Source organism: Lepisosteus oculatus, chromosome 6 (assembly GCF_040954835.1).
Source record: "Lepisosteus oculatus isolate fLepOcu1 chromosome 6, fLepOcu1.hap2, whole genome shotgun sequence".
In the NCBI taxonomy this organism is placed as follows: domain Eukaryota; kingdom Metazoa; phylum Chordata; class Actinopteri; order Semionotiformes; family Lepisosteidae; genus Lepisosteus; species Lepisosteus oculatus.
Window position 1 is genome coordinate 44,822,963 of NC_090701.1, and position 24,948 is coordinate 44,847,910.

Sequence of the window (24,948 nt, forward strand, 5' to 3'; positions counted from 1 at the left end):
GTCTCCAGTCTCTCCCAGTGTCTATAGTCTTTCCCAGTCTTTCCAGTCTTTCCCAGAGTCTCCCAGTGTCTCTAGTCTCTCCCTGTGTCTCCCAGAGTCTCCCAGTGTCTCCAGTGTCTCCAGTGACTCCCAGAGTCTCCCAGTGTCTCCAGTCTCTCCAAGAGTCTCCCAGTGTCTCTAGTCTCTCCCAGTGTCTCCCAGAGTCTCCCAGTGTCTCCCAGAGTCTTGTAGGGTCATAGTCCAGCAGGCCTGTCAGTAGTTGTGTGTTAGACCAGTGGTGAAGACTGTTGTGTGGTTTGACCATGAATTCAGGTATTTCATGAGATCAGTATTAGTTACTGTGGCCTATGTCCATGCACTGTGCTTGGGAGTGGTCAGCATTAGGGATCTAGTAGGCAGAGGTTGAAGTCAGGTGGTTTTCTTTATTCTATTTCAGATCTTTACATGTTAGCTTTGTGTCTTGTGTCTTGTGTTTTTAGTTCTGTGTATTCAATGCTCACATTTAAGCAATTTCCTTTAAATTTCCTTCGGGGCAGAGTGGTGGCTCTGTGGCTAAGGCTCTGTGCCTGTAGCTGGAAGGGTGCTGGTTCAAATCCTGCAGCTGGCAGAGGAATCATACTCCATTGGGCCCCTGAGCAAGGCCCTTCACCCCAACTGCTCCAGCAGTGCTGTACAATGGCTGACCCTGCGCTCTGACCCCAAGCTTCTCTCCCTGTCTGTGTGTCTCATGGAGAGCAAGCTGGGGTATGTGAAAAGACAAATTCCTAATGCAAGAAATTGTAAATGGTTAATAAACTGATGTTATTATTACTATATTATTAATTTTCTTCACAGATTGTACTTGTGGCTTCTGTGCTTTAGGCTTGTGTACACACACATTTTGGGTTTTATATTCAACATTTAATCAATAACAATTTACAGTGCATTAGGAGCAGTGTGTAAATCAGAGCAGACATACAGAGTACAAATGCAGAAGAGAGGAACATTATAATTGTTACATGTAAAGAAAACAAGAAAACAAACAGGCTACAAGCACGAAGAGGGCACTCAGCCCATCTAGCCTGCTTGGAAGCAAGTAGTTCATTGATCCAAGTACCCCACCCAGCTGTTTCTTGAAGAAAAACAAAACACAGTTTCATCTTCAGCAACACGGCTGTGCAGCTTGTTCTACACTCCCACCTCTCCTTGAGAAAAAAAACCTCTCCTGATCTCAGTTTCAAAAGCACTTCCACGTACTTTTCATTTGTGTCCTCTGGTTTGTGTTTCAGTGTTGATTCTGAAGAAGTCCAGTGGATTGAGATTGTCTGAGTCTTTGGGGATTTTGAATCCTTGGGTCAGATCAACTTGTAAGTCTTCTCTGTTCCATACTGAAGCGACTCAGTTCCTTCAGCCTGTCATTGTGGGACACTTCCTTCAGGCTAAAGAGACTCAGTCCCTTCAATCTGTCATCGTTGGAACACTCCTTTCAGACTAAAGAGACTCAGTTTCTCCAACCTGTCAGTGAGGGAGACTCCTTTGAGTCCGGGCCTGACAGAGATGGACAGGAGATGAGAGAAGAGGAAAGTAACCGGGGGTACAGTTGTGTGTGCTGGTTAATTAAAATGGCCTCATGGCCAGTGTCAGAAAAAAAGGATTTTTCATTTGATCTTTATTTTATTCAACCCCAGACAGCGTCACAATAAAGAAGTGTGCTGTTGTTTACAGAGTGTTTCTGATCCCAGACTGGGAGAAGGGCTTTGATCTCCAGGCTGCAGGCTCCTCTTTCCTTTCCTGAGAGAAAGGAGAAAGGAAGGATTGCTCTCAGAATACTAACAAATTCTTACTTGTATAACTTCTATCATATAAAATACAAGAAAGTGCATTCTAGATGATGTTTCTGTCAACACTTCATCATCATCACCACCAACACCATAATGTCCATCCCCATCACCTCGATCATAATCTCTTTCATCGCCATCATCTTTCCCTTCACCGTAATCCAAAATCTACTTTCTTATAATCATCTTCATCATCCCCATTATTGTAATCTTCATTTTAATCACCCTAACACCCATCATTACCATTGTCATCTTTTCCATAATCATCTACATCATAACCATCATCATCATCCCCATAATCATCACAAGTATCATCATCATCTTCATTCCCATAATGACCCTGATCACCATCACCATAATCACGATCATCCCTAGCATAATCACCCCCATTACTATCATCATCACCATCATCATCATCACCCCTATCAACGTCATCACCATCATCACCACCCCATCATCATTGTCATCATCACCATCATCATGACCTTCATCACATCATCATCATCACTATCACTATAACATCCAGCATCACCGTCATCTCCTCTATCAACATCACCACCATCATCATCGTGACCTTCATCACCATCATCACCACCATCATCATTACCATCACCATCCCATCATCCTGACCTTCATCCCCATTATCTTCATTATCCTCATTACCACCATCAGCATCATCCTCATCATTTTCATCCCCACTACCATCATCACCACCATCTTCCCCATCATTATCATCATTCCCATCCCTTCCTATCATCAGTTAGGGGGATGGAGGCTCTTCAAGAGGGCTTTGTGCTGTTGACTTATGGAGAAGCACAACTAGATTGGCTTTCTAGCATGTTGGATGTTGAAACATCGAGAAATGGAAAATACAGGCAAATTTAGATACCAGCTGCTATCTTCCCAGCAGTCACTGAGAGCACAGTTCCCAGCCTTCCCAGCTTTGTTATTCCCATAATGTTAAAAAAACAGTTTCTGTTTCTTTTGGATGTGGTATATCTCCCTTCTCCTCTTTCAGTAATCCAGATGAACAGGACCTTTTTCTGCCTGTTTGTGTGCCTGTCTGTCAGCTTGTCCATCTGTTGGTGTCAGTAAGTATGTCTGTCAGTGTGTCTGTGTGTGTATACCTCTGTGCCCGTACCTGTCAGTGTGTGTGTACCTGTCTGTCAGTGTGCCTGTACCTGTCTGTCAGTGTTCCTGTACCTGTCAGTCAGTGTGCCTGTACCTGTCAGTCAGTGTGCCTGTACCTGTCAGTGTGCCTGTACCTGTCTGTCAGTGTTCCTGTACCTGTCAGTCAGTGTGCCTGTACCTGTCAGTCAGTGTGCCTGTACCTGTCTGTCAGTGTGCCTGTACCTGTCTGTCAGTGTGCCTGTACCTGTCAGTGTGCCTGTACCTGTCAGTCAGTGTGCCTGTACCTGTCAGTCAGTGTTCCTGTATGTACCTGTCAGTCAGTGTGCCTGTACCTGTCAGTGTGCCTGTACCTGTCAGTCAGTGTGCCTGTACCTGTCAGTGTGCCTGTACCTGTCAGTCAGTGTGCCTGTACCTGTCAGTGTGCCTGTACCTGTCAGTGTGCCTGTACCTGTGAGTGTGCCTGTACCTGTCAGTCAGTGTGCCTGTACCTGTCAGTGTGCCTGTACCTGTGAGTGTGCCTGTACCTGTCAGTCAGTGTGCCTGTACCTGTCAGTGTGCCTGTACCTGTCAGTCAGTGTGCCTGTACCTGTCAGTGTGCCTGTACCTGTCAGTCAGTGTGCCTGTACCTGTCAGTGTGCCTGTACCTGTCAGTCAGTGTGCCTGTACCTGTCAGTGTGCCTGTACCTGTCAGTCAGTGTGCCTGTACCTGTCTGTCAGTGTTCCTGTACCTGTCAGTGTGCCTGTACCTGTCTGTCAGTGTGCCTGTACCTGTCAGTCAGTGAGCCTGTACCTGTCAGTGTGCCTGTACCTGTCAGTCAGTGTGCCTGTACCTGTCAGTCAGTGTGCCTGTACCTGTCAGTGTGCCTGTACCTGTCTGTCAGTGTGCCTGTACCTGTAAGTCAGTGTGCCTGTACCTGTCAGTCAGTGTGCCTGTACCTGTCTGTCAGTGTTCCTGTATGTACCTGTCAGTCAGTGTGCCTGTACCTGTCAGTGTGCCTGTACCTGTCAGTCAGTGTGCCTGTACCTGTCTGTCAGTGTGCCTGTACCTGTCAGTCAGTGTGCCTGTACCTGTCAGTCAGTGTGCCTGTACCTGTCTGTCAGTGTGCCTGTACCTGTCAGTCAGTGTGCCTGTACCTGTCAGTCAGTGTGCCTGTACCTGTCAGTGTGCCTGTACCTGTCAGTCAGTGTGCCTGTACCTGTCAGTCAGTGTGCCTGTACCTGTCAGTCAGTGTGCCTGTACCTGTCAGTCAGTGTGCCTGTACCTGTCTGTCAGTGTGCCTGTACCTGTCAGTCAGTGTGCCTGTACCTGTCAGTGTGCCTGTACCTGTCTGTCAGTGTGCCTGTACCTGTCAGTCAGTGTGCCTGTACCTGTCAGTCAGTGTGCCTGTACCTGTCAGTGTGCCTGTACCTGTCTGTCAGTGTGCCTGTACCTGTCAGTCAGTGTGCCTGTACCTGTCAGTCAGTGTGCCTGTACCTGTCAGTGTGCTTGTATGTACCTGTCTCCTCTCTCTACAGTGGGCTGGTGGGACAGGAGGCCTGGCTGCTGCTCCCACTGCAGTGCGTGAAGCTGTAGGCGCAGACGGACACCTGGGTGGACAGGACCAGCGAGCCGGGGGGCCGGAGGGGGGCGTGGGGAGTGTTCCTCCTCTGGCCTTGGCTCAACCTCGCGCCCCCCCCGGAGCCCCCCCACGGGCCTCCCTCCTCGTCCTCCACCAGCAGCCCCTCCAGGACGGCGGCCAGAGACTGCCGGATGCGGTGGCAGAAGTCGGGGCAGCTGAAGACGTAGAGGACGGGGTTCAGCACGCAGTTGAGGAAGGAGAAGGTGGTGGCCACGGGCAGCCCCATCTCCACCTTGGGCCGCAGCGCCGGGTACCGGTGCGCCATCACCTCCAGCAGGCACATGGCGTGGTAGGGCGCCCAGCAGCAGAGGAAGACCACGATGACGGCCACCACCAGCTTGAAGAAGCGCGCGGACAAGCGGGCGGGGCCCTTGCGGCGCTCGCGCTGGCGCAGCCGGACGCTCACCAGCGCGTAGCTCCCGCCGATGACGCAGAACGGGATCAGGAACGCCAGCAGGAACTTGGACAGGGCGGTGGCGTCCTGGCGCAGCCGGCAGGTCCGCTCCAGCGGCCCCGGCGCCGCGTGCAGGGCGAAGTTGTGGTAGCACAGCCGGCGCCCGTCCTGCCGCGGGATCACGGCGCGGAAGACGGAGTACGGCACGCTGTTGAGCACCGCCGCGGCCCACACCGCCGCGCACACCTTCCAGGCGGCTGACACGGACCGGTGGTTCTGGCACCACACGGGCCGCAGCACCAGCAGGCAGCGGTCCAGGCTGATGGAGGCCAGCAGGAAGCCGCTGACGAACATGTTGACGAAGAAGATGGTGGACTGGATCTGGCACAGGCGCTGGCCCAGGTCCCAGCTGTGCGCGGACGCCAGGTAGTGGGTGAACAGCGGCAGGGTGAGGGTGGCCAGGAAGTCGGACAGCGCCAGGTTCAGCACCCACACGGCGATCACGGTGCGCCGGATCCGGAAGCCCACCACCCACAGGATGAGGGCGTTCTCCAGGATGCCCACGGCGGACACCAGCCCGTGCACCGCCACCACCGGCAGGTTGACCCGCGTGTCGTTGTTGCGGGAGTGGTTCAGCATCTCCCGGATCAGGGGGCAGAACTCCGACAGGTTGAAGGAGGACAGCTGAGACATGGCAGCAGGAGAGCTGAGGAGAGACAGACAGGGAGAGGGAGAGAGAGGGGTTAATACAGCTCAGAGAGAGAGGGGTTAATACAGCACAGACAGAGGGGTTAATACAGCACAGAGAGAGAGGTTAATACAGCTCAGAGAGAGAGGGGTTAATACAGCACAGAGAGAGAGGGGTTAATACAGCACAGACAGAGGGGTTAATACAGCACAGAGAGAGAGGGGTTAATACAGCACAGAGAGAGGGGTTAAATCAGCACAGAGAGAGAGGGGTTAAATACAGCACAGACAGAGGGGTTAATACAGCTCAGAGAGAGAGGGGTTAATACAGCACAGAGAGAGGGGGTTAATACAGCACAGAGAGAGAGGGGTTAAATACAGCACAGACAGAGGGGTTAATACAGCTCAGAGAGAGAGGGGTTAATACAGCACAGAGAGAGGGGGTTAATACAGCACAGAGAGAGAGGGGTTAATACAGCACAGAGAGAGAGGGGTTAATACAGCACAGAGAGAGAGGGGTTAAATACAGCACAGATAGAGGGGTTAATACAGCTCAGAGAGAGAGGGGTTAATACAGCACAGACAGAGGGGTTAATACAGCACACAGAGAGAGAGGGGTTCATACAGCACAGACAGAGGGGTTAATACAGCTCAGAGAGAGAGGGGTTAATACAGCACAGAGAGAGAGGGGTTAATACAGCACAGAGAGAGGGGGGTTAATACAGCACAGATAGAGGGGTTAATACAGCTCAGAGAGAGAGGGGTTAATACAGCACAGACAGAGGGGTTAATACAGCACAGAGAGAGAGGGGTTAATACAGCACAGATAGAGGGGTTAATACAGCTCAGAGAGAGAGGGGTTAATACAGCACAGAGAGAGGGGGGTTAATACAGCACAGATAGAGGGGTTAATACAGCTCAGAGAGAGAGGGGTTAATACAGCACAGACAGAGGGGTTAATACAGCACAGAGAGAGAGGGGTTAATACAGCACAGATAGAGGGGTTAATACAGCTCAGAGAGAGAGGGGTTAATACAGCACAGACAGAGGGGTTAATACAGCACAGAGAGAGGGGGTTAATACAGCACAGATAGAGGGGTTAATACAGCACAGAGAGAGAGGGGTTAATACAGCACAGAGAGAGAGGGGTTAATACAGCACAGATAGAGGGGTTAATACAGCACAGAGAGAGAGGGGTTAATACAGCACAGAGAATTTGGTCATTTCACAGAGAGAGAACTAAATGATCTGAAAATCCAGAAATAATAAAGATTTTAAATCACACATTTGGAAAATTACCCTTGACATCACAATTAAAGAGAATATAATACTAAAAAACACTCAAAATCGAAAGTGTTTTGGGTTGGTAGAGATTGCATAAACATCAGACAAGCGCTGTAAAAACCTTCAAATAACAACCTACACAACACAGATCTGAGCCTCAGATAAAGCTAGATGGAAAAATTAATCTAAACACACCCTTGAAAATAAAGAACCACAGGCAGCTCTCAGGAATCAAAGAATCAATCAGCCTAATCGGCTTCTGGGAAAGGTGGAAATAAATCAAAACCCTAAGAACTGGCCACGCAAAATGGATCATTCTGGAAACCCCATTTTAAAAGTCTCGACCAAACGTTCCCATATACAGTAGCATTAGAACAAAGCCACATACAGTATGGGAAAAACTAAAAATAACTGGAACTGGCTATAAACGCCGACGAAAACCCCTTAGACTCCCCCGTCCCAGAGCAGGAGCTACTGGACAAACTCCAGGCCCTCAGACCACGCAAAGCCTGTGGCCAAGATGGAGTCAACAACGAGACGCTGAGATACAGCAGCTCAGAGCTGCAGCCAGCCCTGCTGAAACTTCAGCCTCATGCTGAGGGCTGGGTGTCTCCCTGAGAGAGTCAAGAGCACACACAAGGCCCTCCATCCATGTGTGTGTGGAGACAAACTGAGGTGGGGAAGGTTTTCTACAGTATCACAAATTCTCAGACACTGGCTTTCCCTACTGAGCACCATGTCAGATCAGCTTCCTACCAAACCACCACACATCCAACCACATTTCCACCCTACACACACTTATGGACAAACATATCCATCAAAAGGCAACGGAAGACTATTTGCCTGCTTTATTGATTTCAATAAAAGCATTTGACTCAATTCTGGCACAAAAGACTGTTTTACAAACTTCTTCAAAGTGGCGTAGGAGATAAAGTCTGTGATGTAATTGACTCAATGTACTTAGAGAACAAGTGTGCAATGAAAATTGGAAACAAAAGGACAGAATTCTTTCTTCAGGTCTTGGTTGAGACAGGGCTGCAGCCTGAGACCAGCACTGTTCAATATCTTTAATACTGAGCTTGCAACGGGGAAGCAGAATTCACTAAGCATTGGACTGCTTACACACTAACAGGAAACCTGGACTGGGTTTAGACTGTCATGAGACAGGTTAGTTAGTGGTGTATATGCTGAGGTCTCTAAGTCGTAATCCCAGCCAAAAGGTGAGCTCCTGACCAACACTGATCAATATCTCTATCAATGAGCTAACAGAGCTGTGGGAACAGTCTGAGCTCCTGATCAACACTGATCAATATCTCTATCAATGAGCTAACAGAGCTGTGGGAACAGTCAGAGCTCATGACCAACACTGATCAATATCTCTACCAGTGAGCTAACAGAGCTGTGGGAACAGTCTGAGCTCCTCAAGTTCAAGTTCAAGTTCAAGTTTATTGTCATTATACTCATATACAGGTATATGGTATAATGAAATGCTATTTAGCCAGCTCTCGGACATAAGTAGTACAAAAAAACAACAACAATACAATTGTATAATAAAAGAAAGACAGAGACAACAGGCAGTGTGAAAAAAAAAACAACAGGCAATGTGCAAAAACAACAACAGGCAATGTGCAAAACAACAAAAAGGTAACAGGTTATGTGCAAAACCATGCATCAGCAGAATGAAATAAAGGATAGAAATTATGGGAGTGAGCCTTTGACGTGTAAGGTAGAGGTAGATTTCAATGTGTGAGTTTTTGGTAAGTAAGAAGGCACTGTGAGGTTCAGATCATAAGTGAGAGGTGAGGTGAGAGTGAGAGAGGCTGGGAGTTTGATAGTTTGATAGTGCAGGGGTAAAAACTGTCTCCGAGTCTGGTAGTCGGGGCCTGAATGCTCTGGTACCTTTTTCCAGATGGTAGAGAGTCATACAGTCTGTAGCTGGGGTGTGTAGGGTCTTTGATGATGCTTAGAGCTTTCCTCAAGCACCGTCTGTCATAAATGTCCTGGATAGATGGGAGAGCAACCCCAGTGATGGACTGGGCAGTTTTCACCACCCGCTGTAGGGCTTTGCGGTCAGCAGCACTGCAGTTGCCATACCACACTGTGATGCAGCCTGTCAGTGTGCTTTCTGTAGTGCATCTGTAAAAGGTAGTGAGGATCTGGGGACATATCTTAGCCTTCTTCAACCGTCTATGGAAGTACAGGCGCTGTTGCGCTTTCTTGATCAGACCAGGGGTGTTGAGAGACCATGTGAAGTCCTCGGTGATATGGACGCCAAGGAATTTAAAGTTACTGACCCTTTCCACTTCAGTCCCGTTGATGTGGATAGGGGCATGTCCGGTTTGCAGTTTCCTGAAATCAACGATCAGCTCCTTGATTTTGCTGATCAATAATGTTCAATATCTCTGTTAATGAGCCAGCCAGGGGGGTAATAGAGATAATACAGAGAGAGGGATTAATACAGGACAGAGTGGAGGGAGTGAGAGGGGCTGACAGATCACAGGGAGAGGGTACTGTACAGTACACCTTATAATCTGCCGTATTGTTTAATAAAACTGTTCCTGGATCTCTGTTAATTATCCATCTCGGGCTGCTGCTCCCTGTTATTGTGTACCCGTTGGATGTGTGAGGTATTTCCATATGGAAATCTGCTGTGTGGTATCACTGCTCTGATCACTCCCAGTGCTGAGCAGGTCTGTGTGGTTAGAAGTGGAAACAATTGACTACTGTGTGCCTGCTCATGTAAAGAAAGAAACAGCTCCAGTCTTTCCATCTCCTCTCTCTCTCTGCATGACTCTCTTTACTGAGTCTCATTTACTACTGAGGGCTTATATTTCATCTGTCTCTCTGTCTCCCTTCCTGTTGTGTGTGTTTATTACTCTGTTGTCTCCTCTCTCCCACTGTGTCTCCTGTCCTGTTGTGCATGTTTATTACTGAGTGTCCAGTGTCTGTATTAACCCCTTTCTCTCAGTGCAGTGTTAATGTCCTGTAGTGTCCAGTCAGTGTGTCTGTACTGTATTAACCCCTCTCTCCCAGTGCAGTGTTAATGTACTGGAGTGTCCAGTCAGAGTGTCTGTACTGTATTAACCCCTCTCTCTCAGTGCAGTGTTACTGTACTGTACTGCAGTATCAACCTCAAGTCTCTCTCTTTCTCTCTCTTGTCCTGGTTCAGACAATTTGGGGCAGATTAACGAACAGGCTGGGTTCTGTAGCCTAGGAGCCCAGATTGATCAGGGGCCCCTGATTGGCCAGAATTGTTTTGTTTTATTGTTGTAACGGACCTGTGGGCCCCCATTGGTGCATAAAAACGTTGAATGATTTGTGAATGGACGATTGGTTAGATGCAATGTGTTCGCAGTTCAAATTAACTTTGGTGGATTTTATATCACTGCTGTGTCATCTCTGGTGCACGTTTACGGTGGCTAGCCTCAAAACGTGTGATAGAAAACATCACAGCAGGTTCCGGTTCGCAGGCTTGTACCCTCACCACAGGGGCTCGAACCCGGGTCTCCAGCGTCGATCAGCGGGGACCTTGCCAGCCAAGCTAGGGAAAACTCTCGCTCGCCCAGCTGGCCAACATGCCTGTGATGCGCAGGAGAGTACAGGGCGGTGCTGTCACCGCACTCGCACAACCCGTGTCAGTGTTACTTACAATAATGGTAGTGGGGGCGCAAAACCGAAAAGCCCAGCAGTTAGGAGATCAGGATCTACTTAAAAAGACCCCCAGGTCAACTGGTTATCTCAAGTCTGCTGGATCGTGATCCACTCAGCCTGAGCCAGACCCCGAACCCGAGTTTACGGCTGACGTTGCGGCCACTGCTACAGTACAACAGCCGCGGTCGACAGGCGAACTGCGGCTAACTCTAGCCCGGGCGCAGACCACACCCTCGCCGCTCACGACGACGAGCCAGCGCACAGACTGGCTGGGAAGCTGATTGATTGGCTACACTTACATTACTTTACAGGCTACGGCACTGTGTGTGCGTGTTCCCTGTGTGTGCCGCGTCATATTCCGTTTGAATCGGCGGTAGCAGGCTCTTATTCCGAATGCGTCACTGAATTATTACAGTATTTTCTCTCCGCTTTTTTTCTGGTAATTGGGATCGGTGCGGCCTCTGATCACCTTAATCCACCCCTGCAGACAACAGATCTCAGTCCCAGTTACAGAGAGTAACAGGTAACCTTGCTTTTGCCTTTTTGGGTTTTTACTGATTTGACTCGTCTTATCAGATCCTGAACCTCCTGCATTGTGCCTGACCACAACTGCATTGTTGCTGGTGCAGCAAGAGTCTGATCGGAGGAGCAGTTAATGTTGTCTCGGAGCTCAGATAAGAAGAGGCAGGTCTGCTGCACTAGAGATAGATCCCTATCTGCGACCCTGATAGCGCACAGATGCTGACTTCCTGTTGTGTAACTCGGTTATAACCATTTCCTGCTCCCATCTCTCTATCCCGCCAGTTCTCCTCCTCCTGTCATCCAGACTCGAGCGACTGTTTGCCCCGCAGCCTGACCGTCAGACCCCCGAAAGTCAGTCCTGGGATGGGGGGAGACGTTCCCAGGAAATCAGGATGCGGGCTGAACACGAGAACGTCCAACCTGTTAGAATGGAGAGGAGGCTGTTCAGCCCCACTGGACCATTAGCTGATCTCAGGATCTCATCCAGCTGTTTCCTGAAAGAAGCTTCAACAATAAGGCTGGGCAGCTTGTTTCAGACTCCCACCACCCTCTGTGTAAAGAGGTGTCTCCTGACCTGAAAGCAGTATCTCATCTAACTGTTTCTTGAAGGAAGCCTGGGCATCGTCTGGGCAGCTTCTTCCAGATTTCCCTTCCGAGGACCAGTAGTTGGCACTCTGCCCCCGGAGCACAATTTCACTGTGCAGTCTGAGGTGCCATCCTACAGATCTGACATTAAACTGAGGTCCTGACTACTTGGGCATTAAAGACACTAGGGATGAGTGTTAACCTCAGAGTCCTGACTAAACTACACTCTGTAATCCCACAATCCCCCTGGTTCCTCTCTGCTGCCCTGTTCTGTGTGTAGTGGGGCTGCATATCAGTAAGGGGTGAAGGGTGCAGGATCTCCTTCTTTTGTGAAGACCACTGGGGTCCCTCAGGATTGACAGTGTTGTTCTTTGAGAGGTGATGCACGGTTTTTAAGTGGAAACCGCAGATATTAAAGGGGTTCGTCCGACCTCGTGTTTAAGGTTTGAGGCACTGACCGGCCTCGTATCCCACCCTTCGGCCACAGCACGCAGTTAACGAGCTGCAGGCTCGCTCATTCAGAAAGATGCTCATACCCCCCATGACTTCCTGTACGAGAGAGAGCGTGTGCGCGCTTCTGTCTCTTCGATTTCTCGAACCCCCGTCACACAGGAAATGTGAACTGCTGTCGCGATGGTCCAATCTTGTCACCGCTGTTTTGCAGATGCAGTGAGCGCTGTCTCTGCAGGCCGTGTCAGTGGCTCTGAGGGGGGAGACTCGCTCGCCCACATGCACACTGATACTGAGCTCGCTAGCGACAAACCGGAGCAGCCTCGCAGTGATCCAGAACACGCGGTGCACTCGCGCGGCCCGCAATCCGTTTTAATCCAGTCCTGTCCTTGCAAGACTTTTCCCCTCTCCAGCAAGAACTCCAATTCCCGAGAGCCAATCGCATCACACAACAACTGGGTATTAATGTCCCCCCCCAGGAGCAAAACTAATTCGATTGGCCACGTTTCCACAGATCTCACCGTGAATCTAGTAGTAGAAAAACCGCCATCATCTTGTGCGGAACTGTGGTGATGGCTAGCGAGAAAGACGATGTCGAAGAGAAGAAAAGTAGCCAGAGAGGGTGGGAGAGGAGGGAGAGGGGAAACCTGTTCGTTGAACACAGGGGAAACTCGTTGTGTCTAAAATGCCAGGAGACTGTGGCCGTTACAAAAGAGTTTAACAGGAGGCGCCATTACCAGACAAAGCACTGAGAAAAACACGAGGGCATACATACTGTGGAAAGGGGAAAGAAAAACGACTTCAAAGGGGAACTTGATTATCAGCAGAGTCTGTTTTATAAAAGCCAAATCCCAAACTGTAGCAGCAGGGAAGGCAAGTTTTAACATGGCTGAAGAAATGGCTAAATCAGGGAGACCGTTCTGAGAGGGCGGTTCTCTAAAGCCTTGCCTGGTGAAAGTCAGTGAAGCCGTGTGTCTAGAGACAGGGACTCTCACTAGAAGTACGATGGCTATTCCAGTGGACGAGATTGCTAACGACCTACAAGAGCAGCTTGCAGAGAAAGCGACCGAATGTATTACATATTCACGTTGCGCTTCAGGATTTTATGCCCGGGTTAGACTTTTCTTGCATCAAAGAAAAGAGCTCAGGTTTCTGGCTTGGCAAAGCAACAGGAGGCTAACAGGTAATAGGTTTCTTCCAGGCTGAAAAGAGAAGAAAGAAAACACAACATTTCGGCCGTGGAGCCTTCTTCAGGTGTGTTTCCACGGCCGAAACGTTGTGTTTTCTTTCTTCTCTTTTCAGCATGGAATAAACCTATTACTTGTTCCTTTGCTGCCTACGCACGCTGACGCAGCTCCCCACCTGAACTACTACAGTCGGCTAGCAGTTTGTGATGTAGACCCATCCTTATTTGTGTTTGTTTGTTTTTATTCATTTCAATTAATGTATTTCAACTCTTTTTGTGCAATATAGTTACATTGCCAAAAATTACCTAAAATGTGTGATCTAATTTTTATCTTGAATACATTTTCTTTTATGAAAAATGCTCAACCATATTCTTCAATAGAGGAATACTGAAGCAATACTTTGTATAGGCTACATTCACTTGCATATGTGGAAAAATGTCTAACAGAACTGTAATCAGTACTTATCTCTGCATGTGTGGTCCGCAACACGATTAAATGTTTTTAGTTTGGCCCCCCTTAAAAATGAGTTTGAGGTCCATGATCTAGAACATAAGACAGACCACAAACAAGGGGAGGTTCATTTGGTAATTAGGAGTTAATTGACTCCAGGATCTCATACAGATATTTATGGAAAGAAATGTTCCACACTTCCACCAACCTTTGTGTAAAGATGTACTTCCTCTTCTCAGTTTCCTATACACTTCTGTGATGTTTACAAATCCTATGGCCATCTTTGTTCCAGACTGAAGAGACTAAGTTCCTTCAGCCTGTCAGTGTGGGACACTCCCTTCGGACTAAAGAGACTTGGTTCCTTCAGCCTGTCAGTGTGGGACACTCCCTTTGGACTAAAGAGACTCAGTTCCTTCAGCCTGTCAGTGTGGGACACTCCCTTCAGACTAAAGAGACTCAGTTCCTTCAGTCTGTTAGTGTAGTTCAGAAACATACACAGCAGTCTAAGAGAGACCTTACTAATTTATTACAAAATGTTAACACAACATCCTTTGATTTCAGTTCTGTGTTGGTATCCCGACTATGCGTCTCAGTCTTTTCCTGACTCCAGCCTGTTCTGGCTCGGCGCTTGCCCTGCTGTGTCTACACTTGGTCTGGAATGGTGTCCCAGTTCTCCCTGCGGCAGAGCGTACGCGGTGCGCTGGGGCCCTGACCGCGCCTGCGCTGAGCTGAGCCCTGCACACTGAGAGTGGGCCTGCGGCACACTTCGTTACAGTCCATTCGAGCTCGTTTCACTGCACCCATCCCCTCTCAGGGCACGCAGAGCCCATCCTGGCTGGGCTTGGCAATACCGTGCCCAAACCTGGGGCACAGCAGCAATGGAGAGACTCCAGCTGGAGACATAGGCTCGTCTGAGGGAAGACACCTCAGGAGACCCCCCACACACACACACACACACAGGAGGCGACATGCAGGCTCCACAGAGAAGGACTCCCACGGGCGGGAGTCGCACCGGCACCCTGGAGCGCCAGCCTCCGCCCTGACCTGGCAGACCACGGGTTATCTGGGGGGGTATCTGACAGCTCGGGTGGGCGCTGCCACACACACGACTCTCACTCTGCCGAGGATCGGAGGCTGAGGTTAATGTGTCGGTGCCAAATGAGATAATTCCACCGCCAGGTACCCGTCGCAGGGAGCGGCAGTCATTATCCGCTCCACCCCGCTCCTCGCCCCGTGTCGCCCCGCCGGGGACTGAACAGCAACCCGAGACGCCGCGCGACCTGTCGACCTCCCAGTTCCCCCGAGGAGCCCGCGGTTCGCCCGTCCCGCCCCGTGACGGGACCGCCCCGGGCTGACCGGGGTCCACGGACACGCGCGGGTGGTACTTCTTACCCGAGTCCGTGGGCAGGAGAGAATCGAAAAGACCCTTCAACCGGTTCCTCGCGGCGTGGAGGTCGAGCTCTTGTAAGATTAATAATAATAATAATAATAATAATAATAATTGAAGGTTGTCGTCTCTCTCGCAGTCTCGCCTTACTGTCCTGCGCTCCGGAGCTGATTTTGAGTCGCTCTCTGCAGAATGAGAGAGAGACCGCGAGGGAGGGTTACTGGCAGCTCGTCACGCTAATTCACGCCTCGCGGAATCTCACCCGTGAGATACGAGGTGTGTTTTCAGTCCTGGGCGCCGATAACGCGCTGAAAGTGCGCATCGGAAGTTCACTGCCTCACCGTGATGTTTTGCGCCTTATCGGCCCAGAGTCACCACATCGCACCGGAGCACGCTAATTTTCCACCGCGGGCTGTAGTTTACAGGTCTGAAAAACCTCGCCTGCTGCCAGATTTGACCACGTTTCGTCATGATGTCTGGGTTTGCAGGTGTTTTTTTGTTTTTTTTTACCTTTACCGTTCGGCTGAAGCGTGCGAGGTGGCTCTCCGTGGAGTCTCCATGTTCCGTCTGTATCTGTGCGGGTTTTCCTCCTGGTGCCCCACTTTCCTCCTACATTCCCTCAGATGACTGCTGGGGGGTTGTTATCGGGGTCTCTGTCCCCGCGACCGGCGCTGTGTCCTCGCGGCGGAGCCGTTCCCGCGTGCGCGCGAGCGGGGGGCAATGAGGGTTTATAAAGCGCACAGACCCCCGCCTGACGCGCCCGTGCCGAGTGCCGCGCCCCCGCTGTCATGAGACTGAGCCAGGGGTCCCCAGCCCCGACTGCCCCCCGAACCGCTCGGTACTGTCGGCGAGAGCACGCCGGGACAGTGGGGAATGAGGAGGGAGAGAGTGACTGATCCCCAGGACCGCGGGAGCAGGAGCTGGACACAGCTGGGGTGGGAACACCGGGAATCTCCGACCCAGCGTGTTGATGTCGCCACAGGTGGCCAGGGAAGCCCTTTGAATCCAGGGACAGTGGGAGAGTGGGAGAGCAGTGTAAATCCTGGAGTGGATCAGACCGCTGTGCAGTGGGAGTGTGTCTGAGAGCAGTGTAAATCCTGGAGCGGATCAGACCGCTGTGCAGTAAGAGTGTGTCTGAGAGCAGTGTAAATCCTGGAGTGGATCAGACCGCTGTGCAGTGGGAGTGTGTCTGAGATCAGTGTAAAGCCTGGAGTGGATCAGACCGCTGTGCAGTGGGAGTGTGTCTGAGAGCAGTGTAAATCCTGGAGCGGATCAGACTGCTGTGCAGTGGGAGTGTGTCTGAGAGCAGTGTAAATCCAGGAGTGGATCAGACCGCTGTGCAGTGGGAGTGTGTCTGGGAGCAGTGTAAAGCCTGGAGTGGATCAGACCGCTGTGCAGTGGGAGTGTGTCTGAGAGCAGTGTAAATCCTGGAGCGGATCAGACCGCTGTGCAGTGGGAGTCTGTCTGAGAGCAGTGTAAATCCTGGAGTGGATCAGACCGCTGTGCAGTGGGAGTGTGTCTGAGAGCAGTGTAAAGCCTGGAGCGGATCAGACCGCTGTGCAGTGGGAGTCTGTCTGAGATCAGTGTAAATCCTGGAGCGGATCAGACCGCTGTGCAGTGGGAGTGTGTCTGAGAGCAGTGTAAATCCTGGAGTGGATCAGACCGCTGTGCAGTGGGAGTGTGTCTGAGAGCAGTGTAAATCCTGGAGTGGATCAGACCGCTGTGCAGTGGGAGTGTGTCTGAGAGCAGTGTAAATCTTGGAGTGGATCAGACCGCTGTGCAGTGGGAGTGTGTCTGAGAGCAGTGTAAATCCTGGAGCGGATCAGACCGCTGTGCAGTGGGAGTGTGTCTGAGATCAGTGTAAATCCTGGAGCGGATCAGACCGCTGTGCAGTGGGAGTGTGTCTGAGAGCAGTGTAAATCCTGGAGCGGATCAGACCGCTGTGCAGTGGGAGTGTGTCTGAGATCAGTGTAAATCCTGGAGCGGATCAGACCGCTGTGCAGTGGGAGTGTGTCTGAGAGCAGTGTAAATCCTGGAGTGGATCAGACTGCTGTGCAGTGGGAGTGTGTCTGAGAGCAGTGTAAATCCTGGAGTGGATCAGACTGCTGTGCAGTGGGAGTGTGTCTGAGAGCAGTGTAAATCCTGGAGTGGATCAGACTGCTGTGCAGTGGGAGTGTGTCTGAGAGCAGTGTAAATCCTGGAGTGGATCAGACTGCTGTGCAGTGGGAGTGTGTCTGAGAGCAGTGTAAATCCTGGAGCGGATCAGACTGCTGTGCAGTGGGAGTGTGTTTGAGAGTGAACTGTCTGTCCCACAGGCAGCAGAGGCATTCCTGACCCCTGCCAGAAGCCGTTCAGTGTACACAGTGTTGTCAGAACCAGGGAAAGGTCAGCTTGTCCCTTCTGCTCTGGACACTCCCAGAGCGAGAGGGACTCCTGCCAGCCCACACAGGACACTGCAGTAACCACAGGGCTTCAGCAGTGCTGCTGGCGCCCCCTACTGAAACAGACTGTTATTACCTGGGCGTTAGTTAAATACATCTCCCTGCATGACACAGAAATAAAAAACCACCCGCAGTATAAAAGAAATGACTATTTATTTTGTGCTCTCCAGGAACAGTTATTCAGCCAGGGAAAATACAGGGTCACTGTGTGTCCATCAGAGTGACCGACTCGTCCACGACGTCCAGAGACAGGGGCCTGACCGTCTCGGTCAGCACCGCAGTGGTGCCGGGCTTGTATCGGTACTGACCCTCCCTGAGAGAGACAGACAAGAGCCCAGCAGGCACAGTCACGGGGCTGTCTGCCTACACGTTACTGACCATGAACATGTGATCTGTTTCTATTCTCCACCCTCCCCTCTCGCCCCTCTGTCTCCTCACTCTCTCACTCTCTCACCCCTCTGTCTCCTCACACTCTCACCCCTCACCCCTCTGCCCCTCACACTCTCACCCCTCTGTCTCCTCACACTCTCACCCCTCTGTCTCCTCACACTCTCTCGCCCCTCTGTCTCCTCACACTCTCTCGCCCCTCTGTCTCCTCACTCTCTCACCCCTCTGTCTCCTCACTCTCTCACCCCTCTGTCTCCTCACACTCTCTCACCCCTCGGCCCCTCACACTCTCACCTCTCTGTCTCCTCACACTCTCTCACCCCTCTGCCCCTCACACTCTCACTCTCTCATCCCTCTGTCTCCTCTCACTCTCTCACCCCTGTCTCCTCACACTCTCTCACCCCTCTCTCTCCTCACACACTCACTCCCCCTTCCCACCCCTATCTTCTCACACTCTCACTCGCCCTTTCTCACCCCTCTGTCTCCTCACTCTTTCACCCCCCTGTCTCCTCACACTCTCACTCTCACCCCTCTGTCTCCTCACACTCTCTCACCCCTCTGTTTACTCTCCCACCCACCCCTCTCTCTTTCTCATGCCTCCCTCCTCATCTGCCCCGATGACTCACTTGCGCCCCTTCTGGCCGGGCTGGTCATAGGCCCTCAGGTACTCGACTCCGCCCGCTGTGATCACACACAGGTCCACGTTGCTGCCGGAGCCCAGGTCACAGAAGATCCCGGCCACGATGGCGTCCCGGACCAGCTGCTTGGCCTCCTCCAGCTGGGAGAATGGAAAGGTCAAGGGTCACGGCTGAGATGAGGTCATGTGACCCAGCATGCTCGTTGGGTGCCTGTGAGCTTGCCGATTCACAATCTCCTCTGGCTACTGTATGTCTCAGGGACTCCGAGAAATCGGACCTGTTCCTTCTACTGGATCGTGGCTCTGGGTCCTGACTAAACTCTGCTCTCTACAGTCCTCCCATAATGCACTTTGTGCTGCAGTGTCAACTAAACTGCACTGCTGCTACTAAGACCCGGCTCTTGGCCTTTCATGATTGTAACTAAGACCCGGCTCCCAGCCTGTCGTGGCCAGTTTTGGGTCTGGCTGCTGTAACTGACAGGTGACAGGCGGGCGGACTCTGGAAGGACCCCAGCTCAGGACGCTGGGGCCCCAGGTGGTCACTAAATGAAGGGCGTCAGGGGTTCCCACTCTTGGCTTCCTGCAGCATCACGAGGGGTCCAGGTCAGGTCAGGGGCGCCAGGGAGAGGCTGAGGGAAGGCCAGGACCAGGGTGGTCTGTGGTTCAGTAACGGTGACGAGATGGGGAGCTCACCTCCATGTCCTGCTTGTAGCGATCCTCGAACACTGCGATGGCAGAGGCTGCTCCAGAGCCTGCGGTCACATGACACAACACAGCAGCAGTCAGCAGCAGAGCACACTGGGGGCGCAGGGCCATACAGGGGCGCGCAGTGATGTTCTGGGCTATACTGAGCTACACTGGGCCATACAGGGGCGCGCAGTGATGTTCTGGGCCATACTGACCTACACTGGGCCATACAGGGGCGCGCAGTGATGTTCTGGGCCATACTGACCTACACTGGGCCATACAGGGGCGCGCAGTGATGTTCTGGGCCATACTGAGCTACACTGGGCCATACAGGGGCGTGCAGTGATGTTCTGGGCCATACTGAGCTACACTTGGCCATACAGGGGCATGCAGTGATGTTCTGGGCCATACTGAGCTACACTGGGCCATACAGGGGCGTGCAGTGATGTTCTGGGCCATACTGAGCTACACTGGGCCATACAGGGGCGCCCAGTGATGTTCTGTGCCATACTGAGCTACACTGGAACACAACGGGCCACACTGGGCCAGGCTGGGCCATACTGGCATTTAGAGTGGCACCGGTGGAGTGGCTCTGTGGCTAAGGAGCTGTGCCTGTGGCTGGAGGGTTGCCGGTTCGTATCCCGCAGCCAGCAGAGGAATCCTACTCCGTCGGACACCTGAGCAAGGCCCTTCACCCCAACTGCTCTAGGGGCGCCGTATAAATGGCTGACCCTGTGCTCTGACCTCAAGCTTCTCTCCCTGTTAATGTGTCTGTGTGTCTCATGGAGAGCAAGCTGGTGTATGTGAAAAGACAAATTCCTAATACAAGACATTTTACATGGCCACTAAAGTGATCTTATGATCTCTTATCTTATTATAATAATTCCTCACACTTATATAGCGCTTTTCTGGACACTCCACTCAAAGCGCTTTACAGGTAATGGGGACTCCCCTCCACTATCACCAGTGTGCAGTCCCACCTGGATGATGCGACAGCAGCCATAGTGCGCCAGAACGCTCACCACACATCAGCTCTCAGTGGGGAGAGCAGAGTGACGAAGCCAGTTCAGAGATGGGGATTATTAGGAGGCCATGATTGGTAAAGGCCAATCACTAATTTGGCCAGGACTCTGGGGTTACACCCCTGCACTTCTGCTAATCTTCTGCTCCTCCACTGAATGGGGATCTAACTACGGGGACTTCAAAGAAAGAGTGCTCCTGAATACTGCCTCCTCAGCCAGGCCAAGGCTGGGACCTTGATCCATGGAGAAAGAGGGCCTGCAGTCCATGTCGACGATGATAACAATAACTAATTACTAGAACACTCTGCGGCAGGGAGCAGCCATGACATCAAAAACTGCCGTACCCATGGTAACGAAGGGCAGCCTGTCGAAGGAGCCGTGAGGGTAGATGCTGTAGAGGTGGGGTCCAGTCACGTCAACCCCGCCCACTATCAGGGAGGAGCCAATGTGGCCCTGGTATCTGCAATGCACAGCGGGTGATTGACAGTCAGTAAGACACGCCCACCCAGCCATACACAGCCTTTGTGTGCAGAGTGTAACCTGCTACACCAAACCATGACTCCGTACGAACACACAGGAATAGGAATGGTCCTGCGCACGGCAAATCTACACTCTGCTACGATACTGCACTGTATTATACCATGATTTAAAACTGCATTGTATTACAACATTCTCTAATACTGTACTATATTACATCATGCTCTAATTCTGCACTTTATTACACTCTGCTCTAATACTGCACTGTATTACACTGTGCTTGTAGTACTGCACTATATTACACCATAATGTATTGTATTACATTGCATTGTATTACACCATGCTCAAGTACTGCACTGTTTTATGTCATACTTTAATAATGCACTGTATTGCACCACACTAATACTAAACTGTATAATACCATGCGCTAACACTGCATAGCACTACATCATGGTCTCATACTGCACTGTATTACACCAGGCTCTATTACTGCACTGTATTACGCCAGGCTCTATTATTGTACTATATTACACTGCACTCTGATACTACACTGCATTACACCATGCTGCAATACTGCCTAGTAATACACCATGATTTAATACTGTATTATACCATGCTCTGATGCTGCATAGTAATACACCATGATTTAATAGTGCACTGTTTTACACTGTACTTTAATTCTACACCTAATACTACACTGTATTACACTGCGCTCTAAAACTGCATGGCATTACACCATGCTTTATACTGCAATGCATTATACTGTACTTTACTGCACACTATTAACTTTATTAAAACATACTCTACTGCACTACACTGGAGTATACTGTACTATATTGTTTCATATTGCACCGTACTACATGCTTCTGCATACAACACCCTTCATTATTTGCACTGCAATTTCCCTCACGGGATCAATAAAGTATCTATCTACCTATTACTGCAGCTCCGCTGTGCAGATTAATTTGAAAGTCACATCACCGCCCCCTGCTGTCTCCTCACCTGAACAGCATCTGTTTGAGCTGCCTGGTCACCGTGACGACGCGAGGGGGCCGGCCAGTGGAGAGCGCGTGTAGCTCCACATTCGACGACATCATCTGGGTGGTGATTTCTGCATCCGCGGCCACGCCGGCCCCACAGCAGCTAAGGGAGGGAAGGAGTGACAACCCTTTACAGCCCGGAGACCTGACACAAGTGTCATGAACCAGAGGGCTCAAGTGGAAACTACAGGGAGGAGCATCAGAAATTAGAACAAGAGGTACTTCTTTACTCAGAGGGTGGCAGGAGTGTGGAACAAGCTGCCCAGCCATGTTTTGAAGCCGATACCCTGGCTGCTTTTAAGACACAGCGGGGTGAGATCCTCTAGTCAGGACAAGAACCACTTCTTTACACAAAGTGGGGTTGGAGTCTGGATCAAGCTACTTACAGTAGCCATGTTGCTGAAGCTGATACCCTGGGAGATCTCTGGATCAATTAACTTCTAACAACCAGACTGCATTTCTTTCTTATGTATTGCTCAACTATAAATACAACTTCAATTACAACTAGAAGTACATCTACAGCTACAATCATAACTATGACTATACAGTTAGTATACCTTGATTGTTCACCAGAAAGAGCCAGAGGGTCAGTACTCACTAGATGTTGGGGGCGATGTAGTGGATCTTCATACAGTTCTTATCAGCAACAACCATATCGTCTGTGGCTCGAGTGTCTGCACCAAGGATAACCCCATCCTGAGAGACCACAGGGAGAGGACATATTAATACAGAGAGGTTAATACAGTACAGGCACACTGACTGGACACTCCAGTACATTAACACTGCACTGAGAGAGAGGGGTTAATACAGTACAGGCACACTGACTGGACACTCCAGTACATTAACACTGCACTGAGAGAGAGGGGCTAATACAGTACAGACACACTGACTGAACACTCCAGTACATTAACACTGCACTGAGAGAGAGGGGTTAATACAGTACAGACACACTGACTGGACACTCCAGTACATTAACACTGCACTGAGAGAGAGGGGTTAATACAGTACAGACACACTGACTGGACACTCCAGTACATTAACACTGCACTGAGAGAGAGGGGTTAATACAGTCCAGACACACTGACTGGACACTCCAGTACATTAACACTGCACTGGGAGAGAGGGGTTAATACAGTCCAGACACACTGACTGGACACTCCAGTACATTAACACTGCACTGGGAGAGAGGGGTTAATACAGTCCAGACACACTGACTGGACACTCCAGTACATTAACACTGCACTGAGAGAGAGGGGAGTTAAGTCTGATCAGAAATGACTCACCTTATACATGACCCCAGCAATGGTGGTCCCAGTTTTCCGGGCTTTGGGGGCCTTGTACCCCTGCTGTGTGAGCTCCCCCTCCAGCACTGCATTTCTGCAGGACAGCGTCAGGAAAGACTCAGAGTCAACCAGAGCCCAAGAATCATCTGCCACATGTCTGCCATTATCACAGCCGGGGAAATGAGTTCACATACCAGCGACATAAACAGGTTATATACCAATAAACTGCTTCTGGATCTCCTGCTCACGACAAAGAGCTTCCTGTCTGCTAGGGCAGCTGGGAATCCTAACTGGAGGAGCTGGGCAGTGAATCAGTGTGAAACAATAACAGGGATTTCTAGAAAACAGGACCCTACAGGAAAGCAGAGGGTGCAGGGCAAAGAAGTTTTATTAAAACAAGAATCCCAGCTGTTACATGTCCAGTCTTGATGTGATCTTGGGTATCTGGTGACTGACCACACACTGTTCTTAGTCTACATGTCCGGTCTGTGATCTTGGCTATCTGGTGAGCACACACACTTTTAAAATTAGATCCTGTATTGGCTCAAAATTGGCTGAAAGGGAAAGTCCTAGACTGGAAAGCGTGGCGAGAGATGGCCTATAGAATCGCAGAGAGTCGGATCCGACTGACCGGATAACATCATCATCATCATCATTGGCACAATATAGTCTTGAGAAAGACTGCCAGACTGATCAGATCTCCATCACTAAACGGACCCTGGTCTGTGTGGCTTTCTAAATAACTAAAGTTAGAGAGTTTATCCGAAAACGTCCCGTTTCTTTTCCCTATTGGATTCGCTCTGGCAGGGAGAAGCTGTTGCTATAGAAATGTCCCGATGCGATATGGGCTGCTATCAGGCCGTCGGTATTGGACACTTCAAGTAAGGGATTCACGATTCAGAGAACTGATTACAGTTATTTGGAGGTGAAAACGACAGGGTAACGTTGCAGCAACGCAACTATCACGTAGGTTTACAATCGTGGCCGTGGAAAACCACGATTACGCTGGAAAACCCCACGAGATGTCGCTTAATCCCTGTATGCGTCGAACCGCGTCATGGTCCGAACGGATAACGCACAAGACGATATGCATGTCCTCCAGTAATTACATATGTGTGTTTCCTCCTCAGTACACCCAGTACAAGATGAGTAGAGAGTGAAATGCTTCATAATCCACGATTTTTAGCTCGAAACGGTGATAAATCTGTGGCCGATTTTTTTCAAACAAAATATCGGACTACCGTTTGTAACTACACTTTGTAAAGCGCTTCGAGATGCCGCTTAGACGGACCCCCCTCTCTCAGTTTTCTCGTCAGTGCCCCGGTCGGGGCCCTCTAACTGAGGCCGAGGACCTCGAACTCACCTGCGGGCGTTCTCGAAGGAAAAGCCGCCGGTCGAGGGGAGGTCGGGCCGCTCACAGCGGAGCATTGTTGCGGACAGCGCGGAGCAGGGCGAGATGCTGGGTCCCCACGGTACAGCGGGGAGACGGGTTTTCGGAGAGGAGGGCGATACGGACGGCTTGGGTTTCTCGGCCGCTTGCTCTGTAGCTGGACGCGGTCGTGCTCGTCTCGGGTCAGCAGTGTGTCAGCGTTTTAGCTCGCAGAGACGCCGAGACTTTCGGTTTCATTTCTGGCACATGGGTATGCTGATGGACTGCAAGTTATCGAGGAAGAAACGCTTTGAAAATACGGCGTTTCTATAAGAACGCTGTTCTTTTTAAATTAATATCAGCTTTACAACAAGTATTGACATGACTCTTCTCTCCTTTATACTCTTTCCACATCACTAGACGCGCTAAAGTTGAGAAAGA

The 24,948-nt window shown here is 50.6% G+C and overlaps 2 protein-coding genes across 3 annotated transcripts; both read right to left on the bottom strand.

The window, feature by feature from the left end:
- Positions 1–885: 885 nt before the first annotated feature.
- LOC102689441 (prostaglandin D2 receptor 2) lies at positions 886–15,251 on the bottom strand. 2 transcript variants are annotated; one of them, XM_069191459.1, is made up of 3 exons: positions 15,170–15,251; positions 4,445–5,667; positions 886–1,770 (listed from the first exon to the last, which is right to left on the bottom strand). In XM_069191459.1, the coding sequence occupies exon 2, from the start codon at positions 5,652–5,654 to the stop codon at positions 4,458–4,460; it is 1,197 nt and encodes a 398-aa protein (XP_069047560.1). In that variant the 5' UTR covers positions 5,655–5,667; positions 15,170–15,251; the 3' UTR covers positions 886–1,770; positions 4,445–4,457. The 2 variants fall into 2 exon arrangements, with proteins under 2 accessions (XP_069047560.1, XP_006643172.2); XM_006643109.3 differs by lacking the exon at positions 886–1,770 and having other exon boundaries at positions 4,402–5,667.
- A 2,490-nt stretch (positions 15,252–17,741) lies between these two features.
- Positions 17,742–24,773, bottom strand: psmb10 (proteasome 20S subunit beta 10). The gene is made up of 8 exons (XM_069191460.1): positions 24,502–24,773; positions 23,139–23,232; positions 22,454–22,551; positions 21,818–21,958; positions 20,683–20,798; positions 19,323–19,381; positions 18,619–18,770; positions 17,742–17,918 (listed from the first exon to the last, which is right to left on the bottom strand). Exons 1-8 carry the CDS (start codon positions 24,564–24,566, stop codon positions 17,807–17,809), a joined length of 837 nt encoding a protein of 278 aa, XP_069047561.1. The 5' UTR covers positions 24,567–24,773; the 3' UTR covers positions 17,742–17,806.
- Between the last annotated feature and the right edge of the window lie 175 nt (positions 24,774–24,948).

Coding starts and splice junctions, on each gene's coding strand:
- LOC102689441 (XM_069191459.1), bottom strand. CDS start 5,654: ATGTCTCAGCTGTCCTCCTTCAACCTGTCGGAGTTCTGCCCCCTGATC.
- psmb10 (XM_069191460.1), bottom strand. CDS start 24,566: ATGCTCCGCTGTGAGCGGCCCGACCTCCCCTCGACCGGCGGCTTTTCC. Junction 21,959..22,453: donor TACATCGCCCCCAACATCTA/GTGAGTACTGAC, acceptor TCCCTCCCTTAG/CTGCTGTGGGGCCGGCGTGG. Junction 20,799..21,817: donor CTCAAACAGATGCTGTTCAG/GTGAGGAGACAG, acceptor TGTGCATTGCAG/ATACCAGGGCCACATTGGCT.